At 38.3% G+C, this 26,285-nt stretch overlaps 1 protein-coding gene across 1 annotated transcript; it reads right to left on the reverse strand.

Annotated features, from left to right (window-relative positions):
- Positions 1–17,871: 17,871 nt before the first annotated feature.
- LOC126355360 (uncharacterized) lies at positions 17,872–25,953 on the reverse strand. Its single transcript, XM_050005654.1, has 2 exons — positions 25,702–25,953; positions 17,872–18,191 (listed from the first exon to the last, which is right to left on the reverse strand). Exons 1-2 carry the CDS (start codon positions 25,951–25,953, stop codon positions 17,988–17,990), a joined length of 456 nt encoding a protein of 151 aa, XP_049861611.1. The 3' UTR covers positions 17,872–17,987.
- Positions 25,954–26,285: the final 332 nt, after the last annotated feature.

Genomic DNA, 26,285 nt, shown 5'->3' on the forward strand with positions numbered 1-26,285 from the left:
TTGTGTTACACTTATTTCACAGTTATGTAGATGCATTGTTGTTGACCTGACCAACACAGGTTCCTTGTCTGAAAATTGGTTGTGGACTGACTGACTTGGGACCAAAAAATCAGGCCTTTATATATCATCACAATAATAGGTACTGAAACTATACATTTTTTTATGCTTAAGTTACAGAAATTACAATTAAAACATAACTCATTCCATTAACTGAATATATAGAAAAAATTCCTTCTTTTTAACAGTTTCTTCTACTGCAAGGGTTAGGCTGAATTATTTGTTTAAATGATGAAATTAACAGATATGATCATATAAACAATATTTTTGACAAAACTGGTAATTACTTTGGAATTAATGAAGGGCTGGCTTTGCTAATATATTTTCGAATAGAGCCAAATGGATACTTTAAGAATACTAGTACTACTTCTTCCAAATGTTTATAATTATTACTGAATTAATATTTGTTTATAAGTCAACAATAGAATATAAGTTATGAAACAATTACTGAATTCACCCTATAACAAAAGTATTAAGTAGGAATAGTCAAAATAAATTAGGAAATTGATGACATACATCAAATTAAGCACAAAATTAGATCTGGGGCTATATTCTTTAAAACTGAAGGCCAAACTTCCTCTTTTTTGAAAATGCAGATTATACTCATGTATGTTAATGGTAATGATGCAAAATGAAAAACTGAAATTATTTAAGGAGACAGATAGCAAACAAGAGAGGAAATAAAGAGATCCCAGCTTGCTTCATCACAAGATGCACACACTTACCCCTGACTCACCTGGAGGAGTTGCCTACTGAGTTGGCTGGGAGTTCTTCTTCTTCTTCTTCTTCTTTTTCTTTCTTAAAAAAAAAAAATCAACTTGAACTAAGCATACCTTCAGATTCCGTTGGATGAAACATCAAAACCCTTTCAGCCTTTACCAGTAGCAATGGCTAATGTTTCAGTTCATTAGTGCACCTGCCATCTTCCAAAAGTTTTAGAACAGGTCTATACAAACATGCTCTTTTGTTGGTCTGCAACTTGTGAGTATGCTTTGCAGCTTTAAGGATGATCCTCACTCTATGACGTGTCTTCCAGCATTTCATCGCATCAAGCTTCTGGTCTTGGCCATGGATGCTTTCAAGTATGGGGGGGGGGGGGGGGGGGGGGGGTGTTCTCTTGGTTGATCATTATTCAGATGGCTCTGAACAGTCCATTGTCTTTGCATTGAAAACACTCAATTCGGTGCAGCAACTTTATTCTCTGGTGGAAAAGGAAGCTCTTGCTATTTTCTATGCCTTAAATGAATTTCATATGTTCTTTTACATTTCAAATTCCATTAATTATTAACCATAAATGCTTGGTATCCCTATTTGGGCCCCCAGAATCCTTACCAGACAAAGCAGCTGACTGTCCCCAGCACTAGGCTCTGTTCTTGCACCAGTACAATTATGAGGTCCATTTTCATCCCATGTAGCAACATGTGAATGTGGATGCTCTTTCCTGCCCCCTCATGGGTCTTGACCTCTCATTCAACCAACAGGAACTGCTTTGTTCTCAACTGGATACAGAGGTGAGGCACACAGTGGATGGTTTCCACATCACCAGTTCCCATGTTGCCTCTGCTAAGGCAGTGGATCCGGTGCTCCAGCAGGTTGCATGCATGATTTAACATGGGTGGCCCAACTGCCATCCAGGCTGGCATCGGACCCACTTCAGAATTGTTGTGCATTGTGCTCTCTCTTGAATGGCATTATTCTCATGTTGACAGTAGGGTTTACTCCCACGTCATGGTTCTGATGGCTCTGTGGGAGGAGGTCTTCCACTTATTACACAGTCTCACTGGGGGATCACTCGCACAAAACTGTTCGCGCACTGCCAAGTGTTTTGACTGGGCCTTAGTCAGGAGGTTGAACACTTTCTGCCAGATTAGCTGCATGCTGTTTTCTTTTATCTTTTTTTTTCACTTTGGTAAGCCCTGTATACAATCATGGGAAACAGTCCACACTGATTTCACTGATACTATAAACACCTTCTGGTTATTGGTAGTTGCATTTTATCATTTCCCTCATATAATTTGTTTAACAGCAGATGTGACTGTAGAGACCCTGTTGAAGATATTCTCCATAGAAGGCTTGCCTTGCACCCTGCCCTTGGACAATGGTTCTCAGTTTGTGGTGCAATCTTTCAAGGACTTTTGTACACATAATGGCATTCCTCACATCATGCCATCTCCCAACCATCTACAGTTGAAAAGTCAGGTGGAAAGCCTTGTCCAAACATTTAAGATACAAATGCACAAGTACATAGAAGATTTCCTATCTGGGAACACACACATTTTTTTAAGTTCTTAGTACTATGTCAATTGGGGCCAAGAGTTCCACCAAGCTTCAGTATGGCCATCAGCTGCAGACACAGTTCAAAATCTTGTTGCATGGCAGACACCCCCAGTGATGGTGGTTTCATTGAAATTTGTGCAACAGTCTGGGCTGGGGGGTTTGGATGGTGCCCCCAGTGGATTCTGCCCATCATCCACAGCTGGTGTAGTTGCTGTGCCTTCATGGGTCACACCAAAGATTGACTTAATTGGCTTGTGACATGCCACCAGAAACATTTGCATTAAAGGGTGAGCACATGGCCCCCTCCCCAGACCATCGCCCTGATACCTCATTCTTCATTGGCTCTGGCTGCATGGAGAGTGGGGGTGAGGAGTTATGCAAGCCAGGTCATGCCCACCTATCCTGGCAGTGGGGACTTTGTCAGCACCGACAGTGGTTTTGCCTCCTTCAACAGGTGCTAGCACCTCCCACTGTGCTGAGCAGGCACCAATATCAATGGTGATGGGAACCAGGTCTCCGTGCCAGAGCCTCTTGTCTTCAGTACATTATCATTGCAGTCTGTGCCAGTGCCCCCAACATGGACTGTGACATCAAGATGGCCCCATTATCAAAGGTCCTGTCCATGGGTCCCAATGGGCTGAGGAGATGTCTCATCCCATTCAGTCCACTCACTTTTGGTGGGTCTGGGTGGAGCAGGAACTTCTTGTCCCTCTGGCAGCCATCCCTAGCACTGCCAAGGATGCCTTGAACATCTCTTTGGCCACAGCATCTTGGATGGCAATGCCTGGTTTTGCCCCCACCAATGAAGGAATAGTCTAATAACCTGCTGGTTACTTCACCTACCACCATGGGGCCAGAAGTTGGGCCACTATGGTAAGCAAAGTATGCGCTGATATGTAAACACATGCCTACAACTGCCCAAGGCAGCTGCCAGGCTGCCGGGTCACCCCTGTGTTCCTAGTTATGACAATTACCACTCCTGAAATAATTTTTTTTTCTGCAAGCATCCTATACAAAGTGAACTGAGGGTCACTTAGAAAATTATTCAATGAGAAATGTGTCAATATTCTGAGGTTTGCCACAGTGTTGAAACACAAGCACAAAGACAGTACCCACAATTGTTGTCTGAGCGCAATTCAGTGAGCTTTGTAGTTGATAAAATGCTCAAAATCTTCACCATTCTGCCAATAATGACACTTGAGGGTCCTAGAACTAATCTTGAATTGACTTACCTAACCAGTTATATGTGTACCTACAATTTAACTTCAACTCCAAACAAAGACAGTACAACTTGGCATTCAGCACATTAACAAATCATTGTCAGAGGTGAAAGAAGTGATAAGCAATAGAAAAAAAAATCCTCAAATCTCTGGGGGCTTGAACCCAAGAACTTTGAACTGGTACATTACCCTCCAAGCTAAACCTATATGATCACTTAGACATACACATTTGGAGGGTCATATATATAGAAATACACCACCACAACAAATGCTGGTATACCTATAATTTTAATAATGGTAATGACATTTATTATTTGTGGCTGCTGCAATTGTCTATCATTTATGGCACACAGATTAACAAGCCAATTAGGACATAGAAGTAATAGAAGTGTGGCAAAAAACTCCACACACTGCAGATTCTGCATTAAGCTCATAGGGCCATAACTGTATAAATATTCCTTGTTACACTCCTTTAAGCACTGAGGGAAAACCAAATTAGACCTTTGCACTAAGTAATAATAGGCCATGATTGTCTTCTGGTGCAAATGCTATACATATTACATTAATTATGGTCCTCTGAGATTAGCTGGTCTAGTAACTCCAGAATGCACAAATTTGGATGTACTCCTATTGCTTGTATGTCCTCATCAGCTTGTATTGCCATTGAGGTATCAGTTTCATTGTTGTTCTCTGCAATGTGTAGCAAGACAATGATATATATTCTTTCTTTGACATTCATTTGTCTTCCTCTCTATGGAGTTGGAAGCAAATACCAAAAAGAATAGTTCTTGTTCATCAGCTCATTATATTAGGCACGAGACACTTTTACATAAAGCTCAAACATTATGCCTTATGCTGCCGTCACTAGAGGCATAATTATTTGAAGATTAAGACTGCATGAATGCATGGCCATTTGTAAGAGATTACATGGTGATTGATGAGCAATATAAACAGGCTTGTCACATAAACTTTAAGAATAATTTTTTCATTGCCTCTTGCAGAGAAACATTAGACTACCATCCAGTGTGGTGTCACAGCCAGACACCATATTTGCTAGGTGGTAGCCTTTAAATCGTCCGCAGTCCGATAGTATACGTCGGACCCGCGTGTCGCCACTATCAGTAATTGCAGACCGAGCGCCGCGACACGGCGGCATTAAAGACACATGGTATGTATCCACAGGACATGTGGCCTGTAATTAAAAAAATGTCATAATCATCTCCCCATTGGCTAGTGATTCTGTAATGGCCTGCATTCATATCTCTGGGAGGGGACTACCAACTGGAAGGTGATCATAAAAAAAAGAAAGAATAGTGAATTACAGGATAACGTTCTACAAGTTGGTGCTTGGAATGTCAGAGGTTTGAACGTGGTAGGGAAGCAAGTAAATCTGAAATGAGAAATGCTAAGACTCAAAATAAATATAGTGGGGGTCAGTGAATTAAAATGGAAAGAAGACCTTTGGTCAGATGAGAATAGGGTAATATCAGCAGTGGCAGAAAATGGTATAATGACAGTAGGATTCATTTTGAATAGGAAGGTAGAGCAGAGAGTGAGTTATTGTGAACAGTGCTGTGATAGGGTTGTTCTTATCAGAAGTGACAGAAAACCAGCACTAACAACAATAGCTCATGTATACATGCCAATGTCACAAGCCAAAGATAAAGAGGTGAAGAAAGTATATAAGGATATTGAATGGCTAATTCAGTACATAATAGTCATGGGGGACTGGAATTTAGGAGAAAGGGTAGTAGAAGAAAGGGTTATGAGAAAATTTGGGTTTGGTACTAGAAATGGGAGAGGGGAAAGACTAACTGAGTTCTGCAATAAGATTCAGCTAGTAACAGTGAATATTATGTTCGAGAATAAGGGGGAGGAGGTATACCTGCAAAGGTCAGGAGATATGGGAAGATTTCAGTTAGATTACATCATGATCAGGCAGAGATTCCAATATCAGATACTGGATTATAAGGCACATCCAGGAGAAGTTATTGACTCAGATCACACTGAAGTAGTAATGATGAATAGGCTGAAGTTTAAGGGATGTCAGGAAGAATCAGTACACAAAGAAGTGGGATATGAAAGTACTAAGCAATGAAGAGATACAATTTAAGTTCTCTAAGGCTATAGATAATACAATAAGGAATAACTCAGCAGGCAGTTTGATTGAAGAGGAATGGACATCTCTAAAAGGGGCAATCATGGAAACTGGAAAGAAAGACATAGATGCAAAGAAGGTAACTGCAAAGAAACCATGGATAGTGGAAGAAATGCTTCAGTTGATCAATGAAAGAAGGGAAATTCGGAAGCAATGAAATACAAGTCACTTAGGGATGAAATAAATAGTAAATGCAGGGAAGCTGAGGCAAAATGGCTGCAGGAAAAATCTGAAGAAATTGAGAAAGAAATGATTGTTGGAAGGACTGCCTCAGCACATAGAAAACTCAAAACAAGCTTCAGTGAAATTAAAAGCCAGGGTGATAACATTAAGAGTGCAATGGAAATTCCACTGTTAAATGCAGAGGAGAGAGCAGTTAGGGGGAAAGAGCACACTGTAGGGTCTATTTGAGGGAGAAGACTTGTCTGATAACATTACAGAAGAAGAAACAGGAGACAGTTATAGAAGAGATAGGAGATCTAGTATTAGAATCAAAAATTAACAGAGCTTTGGAAGTCTTCAGATCAAATGAGGCAGAAGAGATTGATATCATCCCAACAGAATTTCTAAAATCATTGATGGAAGTGGATGCAGAACAATTATTCACCTAGTTGTGTAGAAAAAACATCATCCACACAGTTCTGAAGATTACAAGAGCTGACAAGTGCAAGAATTATTGCACAATAAATTTAACAGCTCAAAAATTCCAGTTGCTGATGGGAATAATATACAGAAGTATGAAAAAAAAAATTGAGGGTGTCTTAGATTATGATCAGTTTGGCTTTAAGAAAGGGAAAGGCACCAGACAGGCAGATCTGATGTAGCTGATAATGGAAGCAAGACTAAAGAAAAATCAAGACATGTTCATAGGCTCAGTCAACCTAGAAAAAGTGATCAACAATGTCAAATTTCGCAAGATGTTCAAACTTCTGAGAAAAATAGGGATAAGCTATAGGGACATATGGGTAATATACAGCATGTACAAGAGCCAAGAAGGAACAATAAAAGCAGAAGACCAAGAATAAAGTGCCCAGATTAAAAAGGGTGTACAGCAAAAATGTTGTTTTTCGACCCTATTGTTCAGTCTGTTCATTGAAGAAGCAACTATGGAAATACATGGAAATAAAAGAAGGACTTAAGAGTGAATTTAAAATTGGCGATCATGAGGTAGAAAAAGTTATGGAATTCTACTACCTAGGCAGCAAAAGAACCCATGACAGACAGAGCAAACAGGACATCAAAAGCAGATTAGCACTGTCAAAAAGGGCATTCCTGGTTAAGAGAAGTCTAGCAGTATAAAACATAGGCCTCAATGTAAGGATAAATTTTTGACAATTTAGGTTTGAAGAGCAGCATTTTTTAGTAATGAAACATGTACTGTGAGAAAACCAGAACAGAAGAGAATCAAAGCATTTGAGATGTGGTGCTACAGCAGAATGATGAAAATTAGGTGGGTAGATAAGGCAGAAAAAGAGGAGGTTTTCCACGGGACAGCGAGGAAAGGAATGTATGGACAACATTGACAAGAGGAATGGATGTGATGGTAGGACATCTATTAAGGCATCACAGAATAACTTCCTTGGTATTATGTGAAACTGTAGAGGGTAAGAACTGTAGAGAAAGACAAATAATTGAGGATGTATGTTGCAAGTGCTACTCTGAGATGAAGAGGTTGGCACAGGAGAGGAATTTGTGGTGGGCTGCATCAATCCAGCCAGAAGACTGATGGCTCAAAAAAATCTGCTTTACACAGTGTTGTTACTGTCCATTCCTGGTGAATGAATACTTTATTTTCTTTACTTGCATTGTGTCAGCAGATACTTCCATAAGACAACAGGGAGTAAAAACAATGAAAAATAGGCCAACAGACTCCTCTTGATGTTGACATGATGAGGAGAATTTCTAAGAGCAAAGCATGCTTAAATAAACTTTGTGATTAACTTACCTATGTGTTAATTTCATTTTAGAATGTTATCCAGTTGGACACCGAAGAAATTTATGTATATTATTAATTGTCTGACCACTAATGGCTAAGATCTTTTCCTCTTATTTGAAACTGCATTATATGTGTTTTTGTGAGATTCTGACTTAAACTGCTGTAAACCAGTTGTATGCCTTTTCATCTATCATATGGATGGTATCTAGTAAGGCTAAGTGTGGACTCATGATTAGTATGCTTGTGTCAACAAGGTACCATTCTGAAATTAATCATCTGTAGTATATGTTCTGGAAGATTGACTATGGCTCGCATGACATCACACCAGTGTTCTCCTAGAAAAGGAAACACGGAAATGTTGAACACTCATGTGAAGAGACACTGATGAATTCCTTCTCTTTATCATTGCTACATCCAGCAAAATAGGAAGAGTTTTGGGAAGACTAGGTATCAGATGTATTTTCCGACCTCCAGAGAAGATAAAGCAGATACTACACCCTACCAAGGACAGTCTCAGCCTCAGGATTTCTGGAATTTACAAAATTCAATGTGAGAGCAAAAGCAATCACATCGGTCAGTCCATCTGCACCATTCCTGGCCACTATGCAGAACATCAACAGCACATTAAAAATTAAGAACAGGAGAAATCTGCAGTTGCTGAGCACAGCCTCACAAACAAACACAAAATACTGTTTGAAGAAATATAAGTTTTGTCGCAGGCTTCCACACACTGGAAATATATAATTGAAAAGCCCATAGAAATAAGAATGTGTGAGAAAACCTTCAACTGTGATGGTAGATAAAATCTTAGCAGTGCATGGAAGTGAGCCCTTGATGCAGAGAAGAGCCAGAGATATTTGTCACAATGTCTACACTGTGGTCAGAGTGGTGGTGCCACAGGCACAGACATTGACGCCATTTGCAACAGCATGACATAACTATTGACCAATCAGAAGCTGTCTTTGGACTATATAAGGCCACCACTGCAGCAATTTTGACAGTCAGTTACTCCTAGTGAAGCTACCATATAGGAAGTGCAAGGATGTCAAGGGCTGCTTAAGAAGTCCATCAACTGTGCTGTCAAAGATCTGGGAGAGGAGTTCTATACACTCTTTGACAGGAACACATATCAATAGTGAGACCATAAGCGAAGGATTGCATCATCTTCTTCAAGATGTAAATCCTTAATTCAGCTGATGAAACTGTGGATGCTCTTGGTACGATGCACCCAGTGATGCACATATGGAACAAGATCACTGGCCAGATATTTTGCCAGTCTACCAGATGGTTGCCCCACGATGTTAATGGTAGGCTGCAGCAGTGTTTCCTTTTGTATCTATTTTGAACAGCTCAAAATACATTGGTTATCTGAGCTCATAAGGAAAGATATTCTGAATAGTACTGTCTTCCAGCAGTGACTGCTTCAGATCGGTGGTGCTGGTGGTGGTGAGTGTTTAACGTCTCGTCGACGAGGTCATTAGAGACGGAGCGCAAGCTTGGGGTAGGGAAGGATTGGGAAGGAAATTGGCCGTGTCCTTTCAAAGGAACCATCCCGGCATTTGCCTGAAATGATTTAGGGAAATCACGGAAAACCTAAATCAGGATGGCTGGAGACGGGATTGAACCGCCGTCCTCCCGAATGCGAGTCCAGTGTGCTAACCATTGCACCACCTCGCTCGGTGACTGCTTCAGATCTTCTGATAATGTCATTATTCTTGTCATCAGATCCTATGAAAATTTGCAGCACATGTTCTTCTTAACCATTAGCCAAGTATATTTGTTGTAATCAATGTGACTAAAATAATGGCTACGTTGCTCTTCGTAGGTGACAGAATAGCAATAAGAAGATCATCACAGCCTTTGGGGTCAGCCTGTAATGTGATCATTTGAATTGTGTTGTCTTTATAAAACAGAACTAGACATGCATGTCTATGGGAAAAAATAAGGCTGTAGTTTCCCCCCCATTTCGAGCAGTTCCCAGTACCAGCACAGCTAGTTTGTTTTGGTTGATTTTACAAGGCCAGATCAGTCAGTCATCCAGACTTTTGCCCTGCAGCTATTGAAAAGGCTACTGCCCCTCTTCAGGAACCACACATTTGCCTGGCCTCTCAACAGATACCCTTCTGTTGGAGTTGCAACTATGGTCTAACTAACTGTATCACTAAGACATGCAAGCCACCTAACTGATGATAAAGTCCATGGAAAATAGCCCCCAGTCAAATCTCTGGGCAGGGACTACTCAGGAGGATGATGTCAACAGGAGAGACAAAATTCATGGTCTACAGATTGGAGCATGGAATCTTCGATCCTTTAATCAGGCGGTTAGGTTAGAAAATTTAAACAGGTAAGTGGATAGGCTGAAGGTAGACATAGTGGGAATTAATGAAGTTTGTTGGCAGGAAGAACAGTACTTCTGGCTATGTGAATATGCAGTTATATCTACAGAATCAAAAAGTGGTATTACAAGAGTGGCTTTAATAATAAATAAGAAAATATGAAATTTCATGGCAGATTAAAATTGTGTGCCAGATTGAGTCTCAAACTCGGGACCTTTGCCTTTCATTAGCAAGTGCTCTAGAGCACACAGTTTTAATCTGCCAGGAAGTTTCATATCAGCACACACTCTGCTGCAGAGAGAAAATCTCATTCAAGAATATATAAATTTGGATACGGTACTATGAAGGGCAGAAGAGCATAGTAAACATGCTATTGCAGCCAGGATAGCCAACCTGCACCTGCTCTGTTTACATTATAGCCCAGCACACTCCATTAGACAGCTGCCATCTCCCCTCCCCTGCACACCTTCCTCCCCCCCCCCCCCCTGCACCACATGCACACTGCTATCCCTTGCACTTCCCCAGCCTCTCCAGATTGCTGCTTCCATCCTACGTGATAGCTGCGTTCTGGCCCAAGCTGCCAGAGGTGGTGGTGACCTATGCTTGAGGCAAGCTTGCTTGTGTGAATGAATGGTGTGTGTTTCTCTTTTGCTGATGGAGGCTGTGGCTGAAAGCTTATGTGTTGGTATCTTTTAATTGTGCCTCTCTGCAACTTAATGTGTCATTTTTATGGTAAGTAGCAATCTAAATTTTTCTACATGGTTAATATCCCACCTGAGGTCTTCTTTGTTTCACTAGGGGAAAGACAGATACCACCTACAGGAAAATTAAAGAGGCATTTGGAGAAAAGAGAAGCAGCTCTGTGAACATCATGAGGTCAGATTAAAGACCAGCGTTCAGCAAAGAATGGAAAGCTGAAAGGATGGAAGGAGTATGTAGAGGGTCATACAAGGAAGATGAACTTGAAGGCAATATTAAAGAAATGGGAAAGGTTGTAGATGAATATGAGATAATAGCTATGATACTGCGAGAAGAATTTGACAAGCACTGAAACACCCAAGTCTAAACAAGACCTTGGGAATAGACACATTGTCAGAACTACTGACAGACTTCGGAGAGCCAGCTATGACTAAACCTTTCCCTCTTGTGTTCAAGATGTATGAGGCAGACAAAATACCTTCAGACTTCAGGAAGAATGTAGTAATTCCAATTCCAAACAAAGCAATTGCTGACAGGTTTGAAAATTACTGAACTATCAATTTAATACATTATGGTTGCAAAATAGTAACACAAATTCTTTATAGAAGAATGGTGAAACTGGTAGAAGCCAACCTTGGGAAAGATTGATTTAGATTCCAGAGAACTGTATGAACCTGTGAGACAACACTGACCCTACTAAATATTTTAGAAGATAGATTGAGGAAAGACTACCTATATTTATAGTATTTTTAGAGTTAAAGAAAGCTTCTGACAATGTTGACTGGAATATGCTATTTGAAATTATGAAGGTAATAGGCATAAAAGACAAGGAATGAAAGGCTATTTGCAACTTTTACAGAAACCAGGTGGCAGTTCTAAGAGCTGAGGGGCATGAAAAGGAAGCAAGGGTTGAGAAGGAAGTGAGATAGGGTTGTAGCCTATCCCTGATGTTATTCAGTCTGAACATTGAGCAAGCAGTGAAGGAAAGCAAAGAAAAGTCTGGAGCAGGAATTAAAGTTCAGGGCGAAGAAATAAAAACCTAGAGGCTTGATGATGACATTGTAATTCTGTCAGAGACAGAAAGGACTCTGAAGAACATTTGAATGTAATGGATAATCTCTTGAAAGGAGGATATAAGATTAACATCAATGAAAGCAAAAACAGAATAATGGAATGTTATCAAATTAAATCTAGTGATCCTGAGGGAATTACATTAGGAAATGAGACAGTGAAAGTAGCAGATGATTTTTTATGTTTTGGAAGCAAAATAACTGATGATGACCAAAGTGTTGACTCATAATGACAAGAAAAGTCATTCTGAAGAAGAGAAATTTATTAACACTGAGTATAGACGTAATCGTTAGGAAGTCTTTTCTGAAAGTATTTGTATGGAGTGCAACCATATATGGCAGTGAAACATGGATGATAGACAATTTACACAAAATGAGAACAAAATTTTCAAAATGTGGTGCTACATAAGAATGATAATGTATCTAATGAGGGGGTACTGAATGAAATTGGGGAGACAAGAAATTTGTGGCAAAACATGATTAAAAGAAGGGACTGATTGATAGGACACATTCTGAAACTTCTAGGGATCGCCAATTTAGTATTGGAGGGAAATGTGGGAATGAAGGGGGAGGGGGGTCAAAATTGTAGAGGGAGACCAAGACATGAATATTCAGAAGGATGCAGGGTGCAGTAGTTATTCAGAGATGAAGAGGCTTGCACAGGATAGAGTAGGATGTAAACTATATCAACCCAGTCTTTGGACTGAAGATCACAACAGCAATTATAAAATAAAGTTATTCTGACAATGCTAGTAAAAGATTTATCTGCAGAAATATATAAATCTATTAAAAACAAAGATTCCAAGACTTTTCAAGCGGGAAAGCGCCGGTAGATAGGCACAATAAAATAGGAGTTGTAATTTGATAAACCTTTGGTGATGGTAGTATTCCATTTTAGTAATGAAATAAGCAAACACTTCTTGCGTAATATAGATACAGTTGTGTATATAATACCAGAAATCACCTACCTAATAGTTGGCTGATGACCTTATATTCAGGGAAATATTCAACTTTAAGATTTGAAAAAGCTTTGTGTACTGTACTTAATAGTTTGACCACAGTAGTGAGTATTTGTGTTTTAGATTGACATATCTCATTTGAAAACACTTGTATTTTTTATTTTAAATTTATTAGTTCACTCGAAAATAATGGTGCCTGATTATTCAAATTTTTATGTACTCACAAACATACACTTTTGCTAGAAGAATGTTAGTTAATGAAATATTATGAATATAAATTTGTTTTCTGGGAATATTTTGACAGGCTTTGCTAGAAGAGGGCACACCTAAAAATACACTTCAGAATACTGGAACTCATAGTAAAGCCATTTTAAGAATATAGAGTAAATAATAAAGTGAAATAACTCAACTGCCAGATATGTATAAATATTTCTAATTATTCCTTTTTTCTGTACCATTACTGAATGTGTAATTGCTGTGTATTGTGATAGTTTTTAAAAATCTTTCCACACTAGCTTTAAAATGGGAATAGTGGTCAGAACCACAGTGAGTCAGCACTAAGCCACAATCATGAACAGACAAGAGCAAAAGGTTTATGTGTAGTTTTGTATAAAATCAGCCAGTATTAAAATGTCACCCAATAAAATTGAAATAAGCTCTTGTTTGAATAGCAGTCTGAACATTATATTTGCGTATAAATATTCAAGATACAGGATCTCAGTATTAGTAATGTAGAACACCAAAAAAAGCTTTGTAACATAATCATACTTTCTTTTAGTAGAAGTTTTTGCTACTTCCTCCCTACAAAACGAAAGTAAAACTGCAGTTAGATTATCATTTGATATGTGTATTCGGTGTAGAAGAGTGTGAGGTAATTTCAAGCCCTAGTCATTATGTGTGTTGGAAGTTTGTATTTTGAAAGGATTGGGTGACTTCGGCCAACTTAGTATATGGCACAACAATTAAATAAGTTTTCATACATATTTTATTAGGCACACAAAAAGACAAAACCATTACATGTTCTGGTCATACATTTTTAATGAATGGCATTGGACATATATGGATTAGTGGCACATGTAGCTGGATAACACTTCTAAAAGGTGAATGTGTGAGCCTAGCATTTTTTGGTTTATGCTGTGTACTCTTTGTTTTATGGACTTCATTCCAAAGGCTGGCTTGATGCTTCTTTCCATGCTACTCCATCCTGTGCAAGCCTCTTCATCTCCGAATAACTACTGCTTCTTACATTCTTCTGAAAGCTTACTGTATTAATCTCTTGGTCTGCCTCTACAATTTACACCCTCATACTTCCCTCCAATAGTAAATTGCTGACTGCTTGAAGTCTCAGAATGTGTCCTATCAACTGATTCCTACTTATAGTTGGGTTGTGCTACAAACTTCTTTTCCCCTCAATTCTATTTAGCACATCCTCTTGAGTTATGTGATCAACACACCCAGTTATCTGCATGCTTCTGTAGCACCATATTTCAACAACTTCTGTTTAGTTGTTATCTAAACTGGTTATCATACATGTTTCACTCCCATACATGGCTGCACTCCATACAAATACTTTCAGAAAAGGCTTCCAGCACTTAAACCCATATTTGATGTTAACAAGTTTCTTTTCTTCAGAAATGCTTTTTTTGTCATTGCCAGTCTACATTTTATATCCTCTCTACTTCACCCACCATCAGTTTTCTGCTATCAAAATAATAAAACTCATGTATTACTTCTAGTGTAGCTTCCTAATCTAATTCCCTTAGCATCAACTGATTTAATACAGCTTCATTGCATTATCCTGGCTTTGCTTCTGTTGCCGTTCATTTTATATCCTTCTTTCTGCACTCATAGAAGCTGATTCAACACAGTTTCTTCACTAAGCACTTTGTAATAAAAATCCCTTTAGTTTCAAACAAAAATTCAGTAACAACATGGACTATGATTTTAGAGGATATAAAAAGATTTTTAATAAAGATATGGTTTTTCAGGGAAGCAATGTGTTACATGAAAAACAACAAAACCACTTAGATATGTGTTTCATTCTTTATTTCTCACATTTTTATAACAGTAACAATTGAACTGAAGATAATCAATTAAATAAACAAACAAATGTATCATTTTAATTAAATTCTGTGCATTTTATAAATTTTTGACAAATAATTCTCACAAACTAACATTTATGATTTATTTACTTTATCATAAAACAATATAAATGAACACAAACACTAGAGATCACTTTAGACAAAAGCATGATGCATAAAATGACTAGGAGTGGTTGTTACAATACAATTTACAGTATTGATAGATAATTACAAAACATTGCTACTTAAAAATAGTTTGTAGTTTCATTCTATTGCTTAAAATACATATAGTCAAATACATATAGTCTATAGCATTGGACAGTGTAAGGTTTTAATGGAGTAGTGTGCACCACACATGCATGCGTGCGTGCAAAGGTACGCGCGGCCACACACACACACACACACACAAAATAAAATAAACTTCAAGTAATATGCTCATTACCAGCAGGCAGTGCTTCTGACATTAAATTTGTACATGTTGCTATTTTTAATAAACCAAATAAATATAGAATGACTAAAGACATGAGAAAGAACCTTAATGAAAAACTGTGATTAAACAAACACACACTCAAAACATATGGTTGGTTCACTTCCAGAGACATCCTACTTTTTTCTGAGAGTGGTGAATAAATGACAAAGAGGATAAAGGAAAATGTCAAAGAACAGAAAAAAATAGAATATTTCTTCAAGCGGGACTGCACAGAGATGTCAGGTTGGCAATAAGATTTGTATTCTGAAGAAACAAAAAATGCTTTTTTGAACTAAGTGGCTACCTGAGATCATACATAAACATAGACTGAAAATGCTTCTATCCCTGCTATGCTGAGCCTTAGAACCAATATCAAAGTCATCTACTGAGTGGCATAAGGCAGAATTCCTGTCTTTACAATAGCACAAAGTAGAGCTGATAATCAACATTTCTCTCGTTTTGCTTACTGCTGAAATCAAGCACTGGTTTCTTTCAGTGAGTGATATCATATGTGAGTGTACATGTGTAACATCACAATTGATCTAATTTCTGCAAAATTTCCAACATTCACTTGTCTATTGTTTTTAATACTGTTGTTTCCAAACTCTGTTATGCTTTACCTAAACATTGTGTGTACAATTCTTTCTGCTTATACTTTTACAAGTGTCAGAATTAGAAATTCCCACCATCTATTACACTGTGCATCATCTAGTTCGCCATTCACACAAAACTGGAAAGCAACATATTTGTTTGGCAGCAGCAGATTCCCACTTTCTACTACACTGTACATCATCTGTTCATCATTCACACATAACTGAAAGAAAACATAATTTTTTTTATATAAGAAGCATTTAAATTTCAGGTTTATCAGAAATGGCTTTTGCTTTTTACTCAAAATGGGCATTTGTGTTTTACATCTGTTATCAGATCAATTAGTAGCAAACCCAATACGAATACTGAAAGAATATGGGGACAAAAAGTGGAATAATATAGTAGAAAACATTCTTATTAAGAAAATTATTGTAAAGATTTAGATAATATTAATGTTTTTTCACTCAAAACCTTCAAGATTCATCATGTTTTGGGCCTCAAACCCCAATTTCTACACTAATATTCAGTAAAAATTAACGGTTTGCTACTAATGTCTGCAAGTGCACAAATCGCATTCTGCTGCTGGAGTTTTTCTTACAGTATCATGACGCCTAATGTTCTGATAATAGCAGATCTTGTTCAGTAAACGAATCTTCAATCCCCCCCCCACCCCCACCTCCATCAATGTATAGATCAATGCATTTCACCTTTTCCTCTGCAATGGAAATGACACTTCTGGCATATTTATTTGAAAATAAAGCTTTTTCTTCTTTTCAATTTGGTGCAAAATGTACAGGAGAAATAAAAACTGACTGCATATTATATGGCTTTCACTTTTTTCTCAAATAAAAGACCTCAGAATCAAAACGATCAAATGGCAAATGTTTGTGTGGTTGTTTGCATTAAACAGTTTTTTTCTTTTCAAGGCAAGGATCAAAACATTCCTTTGTACTATATCAGTATGAAAATTATTATGAGAATAGGTGATAATACAGAACAAGATTGAAAAGTTCATGTTATAGACAGAAAAAAGAAAGGCAAAGTAATTATTAGTATTAAATATACAGATGAACATTTAAGAGACTCATGTATAGCAATCTTTATTATTAAATTTGTAACATTTATCCATAAATAAAAATTTTTAAATAGAAAGCTAATTGTATTTTAACTTTAGCCTATAATCCAGTTACTTTATCTTAAAAATTAGTCAGCAAAATTTGGTATTTTTAAAATGATCTTACCTCTGGAACAAAATATGACCAACTATCACAAATTTTCCAAGCAACCATCTTTGTGCAAAGATGTAAAAATGTGACTGAAAACATTATGATTAACCAATAGTATTTCTTACGTCTTAAGTTGGAGAGGAGGAATGGGTGTGGAAGCTCATGTTGTTTTTATGGTGAATGACAAAACTGTTTTGATATATCACAATACTCTGGGTACAATTACTACCAGTAAATGTCCATTATGTGTTGTTACTTATATCTGTCTATTTGGCAGGGCAGGGTGTGAGTTTGGCTGTCAAAGAGTTTGTTCTGAGGTTGCAGCAGCTGCTTTGAAATAAAAAAATTAATGTTTATTCCACAGGCAATCTTACAATCAGTATCAAGCCATTAGTTTACTGAGTTACTGGTCCATATAGTGATACCTCATATCTGGTCTAAGATGCTAACAGAAGTCATATTTACTCAAAACTAAGGTTTCAACAAAATTGAGAGGTGGGATGATTTGAAAACAGAAAAAGTTTATGTTGGAAATAAAAGATCAAAAGGAGGGAGAAGAAAAAACGAGAGGAGTATTTTAAAAAGTACAAGGAAACAAAGAACAAAACAGCATATTTACAGTTGAGTGGCAGCACAAGAGACCAAATAACAGTCCTGCAGTAAGTGAAGATGATGATCTAAGAGACTCTCAATCTTAATCTCTCTCTCTCTCTCTCTCTCTCTCTCTCTCTCTCTCTCTCTCTCTCTCTCTCTCTCTCTCTCTCTTCTCTCTTTGCTTTTAGTGTGTCTGCTTTCAACTACAGATGTTTACAACTGCTGGTTGTTGGTTGGTCTGTTATTCACATCCGTTAGAGTATTATTGTAAATGACCATTAAACTTCTGTCTGATAACACTCTCTGTTTCTTTTTCAATAAACATCAGGTAAATATGCAGTAGGACATGTGTAGAGCTGCTGCATTCCTTCTGTTTCACCATAGCCAGAAGTGACCTCCATGCTGGTATTTATTGAGCCATTGTTGTGAACTGGTGTATTCCACTGGAACTCTGCTGCTGAGCTCCACTGTGGCGTACAGCCTTGTTCTGTTGGTAAAGGGTGCTGGGTATCCAGAACCTGACAAAAAAGTAATTTAATGAGTTTATTACTTATATCTGGCACACAGACTGACAAATAGGCCCATAAATTACTTAGAAATTTTGATTCATTGTCTGTTTCTGTCTTACACATAATTTTACTATAGTGTACAGAAGGAAAACTTTTATATGAACAGAAATGACTACTGGACTTTTTTTTATATGAATAACATTGTGTGTTGCAATGTATTTTGTTGACTGAAACTATATTTGTGAAATCTTTTATTTACTACCAGTTCATTGGAAGTTGTTCAACCCTTTTGTAGTAACTAACGTAAGTAAACACTTCCCATGCTAATCTTTTTGCAAATTTATTCTGTTTATCTTGAAACCGTGTCCTCTGGACTGTCATTACATTCTATTTAATCATCCCTGAAGTAACTTTTCTGTCAGTGTTTTATACATATAATTCCTGTGGCTGCAAGATGCTTTTTTCTGAAGTTGTATCTCATGGATGTACTGAGAGTACAGCACTGACAACTATTTATTGAGAATTCTGCTCAGTTTTGAAGCTCTGTCTGAAAAATAGGAATGCTTTTGGTAGAATTATAAAATTGTAAGATGTGAATTGTATAAAAAATACAATCATTTCAATAATCTGCTGAAAGACTTTTTTTCAAAAAGAAGTTCAAAACTGAGTAGAATTCTTGAGTGTCACTTGTTATTGCTGTGTTCTCTGAGCCTCTACATGATACAAGTTCACAAAAAAGCCTCTTGGAGTGAAGGGAATTGCAATTCAATAAAGCTTATGTGCAGTGTTATTCAGCTGTACATTGTGCAAGCAGTAAAGAAAATAAAGGAGAAATGGGGAGAGGGATTTAAAATTTAGCAAGAAGAAATAAATAAAAAGTTTGTGTTCACTGATGACATTGCATTCTCTCAGAAATAGCAAGGACTTAGAAGATCAGTTGAACAAAACAGATTGTGTCTTGAAAACAGCTTATAAGATGAATCTCAACAAAACCAAAACAAAGATAGCAGATTGCAGTTAAATTAAATCAGCTGCCACTGACAGTATTAGATTTGGACATAATGTTCTAAATATAGTAAATGAGCTTTGCTATTTGGTCAGCAAAATAAGTAACAATAAAGATAGTAGAGAGAATAAACAGAGAAAAGAGAAATTTGCTAACATGAAATATACATTTAAATGTTAGAAAGTCTTTTCTGAAGGTATTTGTCTAGAGTGCAGCACAGTACAGACATGAAATGTGGATGATAAACTGTTCAGACAAAAAGAGAATATAGGATTTTGAATTGTGGTGATACACAAGAATGCTATCAGAGACTGGATAGGTAGATCAAGTAACAAATGAAAAAGACTGGATGGGTAGATCAATTAACTAATGACAAGGATCCGAATTCAATTGGCGACAAAAGAAATTTATGGCACAGATTGACTAAAGGAAGGGATTTATTCATAGGCCACATTCTAAGGCATCAAGATATCATCAATTTGGTAAAGGATTGCAGTATGGAGGTGAAAACTGTAGAGAGAGATCAAGAATTGAATACAGTAATGAGGTTCAAAGGGATATAGGTTGCAGCAGTACTGCAGAGATGAAGAAACCTGCACAAAATAAATCTGCATGGAGTGCTGCATTGAACCTGTCTTGAGCTAAAGACCTCTACAACAACAATATAGTTAAAATGGGTTAACTTAAAATGTAGACATACCTTTATGAGGCTGATATATAATGACTTATACCAGTCAGTTTGTAATATTTATATATAAATTCTTAAATAGAAAGCTATTTTCATCTTTGCTTCAGTCTATAATTCATGCACCAAGCAGCAAGGTGAATTATGCTTCAATAATATACACTCCTGGAAATGGAAAAAAGAACACATTGACACCGGTGTGTCAGACCCACCATACTTGCTCCGGACACTGCGAGAGGGCTGTACAAGCAATGATCACACGCACGGCACAGCGGACACACCAGGAACTGCGGTGTTGGCCGTCGAATGGCGCTAGCTGCGTGGCATTTGTGCCTCGCCGCCGTCAGTGTCAGCCAGTTTGCCGTGGCATACGGAGCTCCATCGCAGTCTTTAACACTGGTAGCATGCCGCGACAGCGTGGACGTGAACCTTATGTGCAGTTGACGGACTTTGAGCGAGGGCGTATAGTGGGCATGCGGGAGGCCGGGTGGACGTACTGCCGAATTGCTCAACACGTGGGGTGTGAGGTCTCCACAGTACATCGATGTTGTCGCCAGTGGTCGGCGGAAGGTGCACGTGCCCGTCGACCTGGGACCGGACCGCAGCGACGCACGGATGCACGCCAAGACCGTAGGATCCTACGCAGTGCTGTAGGGGACCGCACCGCCACTTCCCAGCAAATTAGGGACACTGTTGCTCCTGGGGTATTGGTGAGGACCATTCGCAACCGTCTCCATGAAGCTGGGCTATGGTACCGCACACCGTTAGGCCATCTTCCGCTCATGCCCCAACATCGTGCAGCCCGCCTCCAGTGGTGTCGCGACAGGCGTGAATGGAGGGACGAATGGAGACGTGTCGTCTTCAGCGATGAGAGTCGCTTCTGCCTTGGTGCCAATGATGGTCGTATGCGTGTTTGGCGCCATGCAGGTGAGCGCCATAATCAGGACTGCATACGACCGAGGCACACAGGGCCAACACCCAGCATCATGGTGTGGCGAGCGATCTCCTACACTGGCCGTACACCTCTGGTGATCGTCGAGGGGACACTGAATAGTGCGCGGTACATCCAAATCGTCATCGAACCCATCATTCTACCATTCCTAGACCGGCAAGGGAACTTGCTGTTCCAACAGGACAATGCACGTCCGCATGTATCCCGTGCCACCCAACGTGCTCTAGAAGGTGTAAGTCAACTACCCTGGCCAGCAAGATCTCCAGATCTGTCCCCCATTGAGCATGTTTGGGACTGGATGAAGCGTCGTCTCACGCGGTCTGCACGTCCAGCACGAACGCTGGTCCAACTGAGGCGCCAGGTGGAAATAGCATGGCAAGCCGTTCCACAGGACTACATCCAGCATCTCTACGATCGTCTCCATGGGAGAATAGCAGCCTGCATTGCTGCGAAAGGTGGATATACACTGTACTAGTGCCGACATTGTGCATGCTCTGTTGCCTGTGTCTATGTGCCTGTGGTTCTGTCAGTGTGATCATGTGATGTATCTGACCCCAGGAATGTGTCAATAAAGTTTCCTCTTCCTGGGACAATGAATTTACGGTGTTCTTATTTCAGTTTCCAGGAGTGTATATTCAGGACAGTGGAAATTAAAACATCCTGTGGTTACTTCCTGCTCCCAGTCACCCATTTTGATATTCTACCACCTTTAAAAAAAACTCATAATTAATGCTGGGTGAGAAAATTTGCATCCATTATTTCCTTTTAGCTAATAACTTTCTCTTTTGTGTGGCATGAAATTAAATATAGGAAACATAAAATGAGTAAAGACAATAGACAATTTAGACAGTACACACTTCTTCAATCCTTAGGTACTAGCACTTTTTTCTCTCTAATCTTGCTACAGTTGTACAAGGTATACTTTCCTTTCTGCAGAAGAATCTATCACATCATCAAAGTCTTTCACGTGTTTTTCTACATGAAAAATAAAAATGTCAGTGTCTAATACTGAAACATCAGTTAATACAAATAGTACCCAAGATTGGTGTAGTTTCTCAGTTTGAATACATCTATTTTGTCAGTGTCTGCTAAATAAAACAAAGTAGGCCTTTCTAATACTGCATCAATTGTAACACATGACAAATAAGTGAGACTGCTTTGGCACAAATGGTCATTTTTATCTACCTCATTTACATAAATAACATGACAGAATATAATTCATGAAGTACCAACATTAAATGCCTATTAGGCCTACTGCAAGCAAAATGTTTTTTTGTTAGGAAATAGTTTCACATTTCATTCATAAGCTGCAGTTCCTCAAGCACAAGTTCAAAAAGTAGTAGTAGTACAAAAATTTTACATAAATTTGGAATCATCATATTCTTCCTTATAATTTGTGTGATGTCCCTTTTTCTTCTCCTTCCTGTCATCACTGATTTTGTAACTATTCCTGCCACTGTCAAAATGTACTTTCCGGTTAAATTTGCAAAACTTGCCAGAATCACCAGTTAAGTTATTCTGCATTTATTCTCTGGTTAGGCATTATTACATGTTCATACAACGCATTTTCCATGCTATTTTGAGAATGGAGCTTAATGGGATACTAACCAGGGACTGGTCTTTACTAGCTAGTGATCTGGCAAAAAATTTTCTGTCAACATTTCATTTTCTTGGATACACCAAGAAGATAATATGTTGGTAGTCAATCTATGGATATCACTAATAATTATAATAATGCTTATCATTTGCACACCCTATCAACCATATGAATAGACAGCTATTGGTAGTCATCTATTCACGTTTATTCGTCTCAGCTCACACAGCCTAACGCCATTTTGTCTGTGGGGAAGTTTTTTATTTCTAGATGCTATGGGGATTCCCCTAGCAGAGACATCACATACGTTATACGCACATCGAAAGATCAAGTTATGATTCCTTCAGAAGTCAACTTAGAATGTGTTCAAAAATGTTCAGGTCCAACAGGGATACATTTCAAAATCATATGAATAAATGATAAACCAATGTGCACTGGATGCTAAGCACTTTGAGAAACAAGGTTTTTTTTCTTCAAAAATTGAATTTGGCACCCCCTGAAATTGCTGGCCAGGGCAGATGCCCTGGTTTGCCCTCCCCTAGATCTGGTCCTGAATTTTATCATAAATCATTGCCCACTGTGTTTTGTGGAACATTCTGAAGATTTAGAGCAAATATGGTGAGAAATATCATCACCATCATCTCTGAAATACTGCAGCCTCAACAAATCCCATTTTTATGTATCCATTGTGTGATCAGATTTATTAAACTCATATGGGGCCAGAGCACTATTATTTATGCTCAGATATGGATGAAAAAGTTATAAAGGAACGTAAGTAAATCCACTTCAAGATTAAATTAAAGATATTCTATTCAGTCCACAAAAGCTAATCAAAATGCTCCCACAAGCCATCAGAGCATCTAGTGATATACTGGTAAACATTAGCATATGAAGTAAGCACACTCTGAATCCAGAGCACCTTCAGGGCACTACTGTACAGGACACCTGGCTTTCTGGGAAGGAAGTCTCATGCAGAGGAAGAACAGAAGAGTAAAAGTGATGAGTCTCCTGTAGACAGTGTGGAAGAAGAGCAAGTAATTCATAAATAATCATCCGTTCACTTTTGTGTGTCCACTGGATTGGTATGCTAGGGAGTGTGTCTCTGTGTGGCTTTCATAAATATGCTCCACCCCCAAAGAAGGAGAAAAGAAAGAAAATAAACTGCCAGATGAACAGCCATATGAAGCCAAAAACTTCACTGCGTCAAACATGCAAGCAGCCAAACCTCAGGCTGGAAGGGAGGGACAGTATGGTGCCTCATGTCCCCTCCACCAACCAAGCAGATACTGAATGACTCATAGGGTGCATCAGTTGTTAGCAGTGCAGCACATGCAATGGCAGGGAGAGAAGACATCGGTCCCAACAAAGAAAATCACTTTGTGATGTTGACATCACAATACTTGATTGCATTGTTAAATAAATTGAACCAAAGCCATACCCACTAGTCAAATATTAAAAAGAGTAATCACACATGCCAACAGCCCAGTGCATCCTTCCAAGGCCGAATGAGAGAAAAGAAGAAAACCATTATGTTCCCCAACCTCATATTTTTGTCATTACCAAATAGGTATTCTGCTCTTGATTTTTCAACCTATTTTGTAATGTTGGATGAATTGTCAGATAATCTTATTTTCTAAGACTTTAGCACTCCTGCACACCTGTTTTCATCACCTTGCTTCTAAGGTAGACAAGTGCATTTACTTTTTCTACTGTTTTTAATCTGAAGTTGAGAGCATCTCGTGAGACAGTGACAACTTTCATGTTCTTTGTCCAGTGGATGCTAATCTCCAGCACAATAGCATTTGCTTTACACTTCCCAGCTCCTTAACTCAATGTCTAATATTTCTACATAACTTTCTTGGGCCCACTCCATATCTGTTACCTTCTCAGTCAAGCACCAAACAAATTATAAGAGGGGGGGGGGGGGGGGATATCCTGGCCAGACCCTGAGCTATGGCATTTACATTCCTAAAACAGCCACACATTATTCTGGGTAACTGTGATAAGATGATGTGTCTCTTTATTTCTTCCACGTGATAAGATATTCAACACCTTTTACAAACTCTATAATCAGCAGATGCAAAGGAACTTTCCATTTCATACTTTGTTCAGACAGTCTTTTGGTAGTCCACTTGTTCTCCACATACCTTCTGCACTAAGGAGTCTTTCATGAGACTGCAGATGCCTGTTACTATTGCTTTTCACATAACTGGCAAAAATGTGAATGTTGCAAATTAATAAGCAACAGAGGAAATGCATAGGGCAATGATTTTGATTTTCATGTTGTACTCAAAGACTGCTCATATGTTATTACATTTAAATTTGTTTGTTAAAAAAGTGACCTAGAAATTGCAGAACAAAAAGGGTGAGAAATTAACATATGAGAGAACAATGAAAGGGCTCTGAGAGTGAAGAGATTATTGGAAAGACTCCATATGAGTTGCATGATGTCACATGTGTTAGGGGCTAGTAGTGCTTGTTAGCTTATAGAGATTAATAATTTACTTGGCCAAAAAACATTCATGGAATTGCAAGCTCTCTTAGCCTACTTCTTAGTGTTACATTTACATATAATCTGCTGTTATGACTCCAACAAAAGTCCATGTGCCACAATATGATGTATAGTGAAATACACTTAGTGCATATGGGTCACAGGTACTAAACTCATTAGCTTCATATTCAAAACTGAATCCATTGTCTACTCATCCTGACTGTGGCATCTTTAATAACTTCTGGTGAATACCATACACTTATTTCAATATGTGTATGATTGGTTTCCTTTTACATCCTCTGTAACAGAGTTAGGGCTCAGTTTTTAATTATCACAATATAGATGAGATTTCGACATTTAACTTTACTTCCTCGCCAGGATTCTTTCATAGGCAAGCCAAGATCAGTTGTGAAGATCAAAAGCTAATGGTTTATCTAGAATGTCACCTAAAAACAACCCCAGCTGAACTGATATTAGTAAAACATCTAAGCAATTGTGCTTTTCTCAAAAGCCACACAAGTTTGAGCAAAAGAAACTTACACACTACCTCAACATATAAATGTGGGTAGACTGCAGTAAAGACAGAGTTTAAACACAAAATAAATGTTTCATGTAAGTGTGAAAATAAAAGGTTTGTAAATTGCAGTACATATTAGAGAATTTACATTTAATACAATATTTCCAGATTATCTGGATTTTCAGTACTCCAAAATACATCTAGTCCCACTTAGACTGGGTAAATGAGGTTTAGTGTATGTGAATTTTGCAAGATGATTGTAACCACAACTTACCTGTGTCTCTGGCTGTACGAAGAGGTGTTCTAAAAAGTTTAGGTCATCTTCAACATTCTCTGTTTTACCATTTCCTTCACCAATCACAGTTTCACACTTATTGTCTAAGAAACAACTGTTAATTTCAGAATTGTGAGTGGTTTCACCATTTGTCACTGAGTTCTGTTCAAAATTATAGAAATTCCAAGGAGTCCAAGAATATTTATTTTCCTTTATTTGATTGGTGGTTACCACCCCCTCAGAAGAGGTCATTGGAACTTTGGTTTCACTTTGAGTTACAACAGAGGATAAGAAACTTTCAGATGTTTGGAGAAAGTTGGTTTCTGTCTCTTCGTGATACTGCCACATGTCATCACCATTAGTAATTCCTGTAATACCATACACAGTGGCATCTGGACCAGACAACCTCCTGATAGTGCCTCGAATATAGCAGATCAAGTTACAGCAGCAGCCACCAGGTGGCACAGTGAAATTTAGGGACTGATTTGTCAGGGTATGAAGATCTGCAAGCTTATCAAGTAATTTTGACAGTATCCTTCCACCCATTTTGCTTCCATGCTTCCAGTCTAAATAATGCCACAACA

The sequence above is a fragment of the Schistocerca gregaria genome, chromosome 3 (genome assembly GCF_023897955.1).
Source record: "Schistocerca gregaria isolate iqSchGreg1 chromosome 3, iqSchGreg1.2, whole genome shotgun sequence".
NCBI lineage: Eukaryota > Metazoa > Arthropoda > Insecta > Orthoptera > Acrididae > Schistocerca > Schistocerca gregaria.

Coding starts and splice junctions, on each gene's coding strand:
- LOC126355360 (XM_050005654.1), bottom strand. CDS start 25,953: ATGACCTCTTCTGAGGGGGTGGTAACCACCAATCAAATAAAGGAAAAT. Junction 18,192..25,701: donor TCGTACAGCCAGAGACACAG/GTAAGTTGTGGT, acceptor CTTTTTTGTCAG/GTTCTGGATACCCAGCACCC.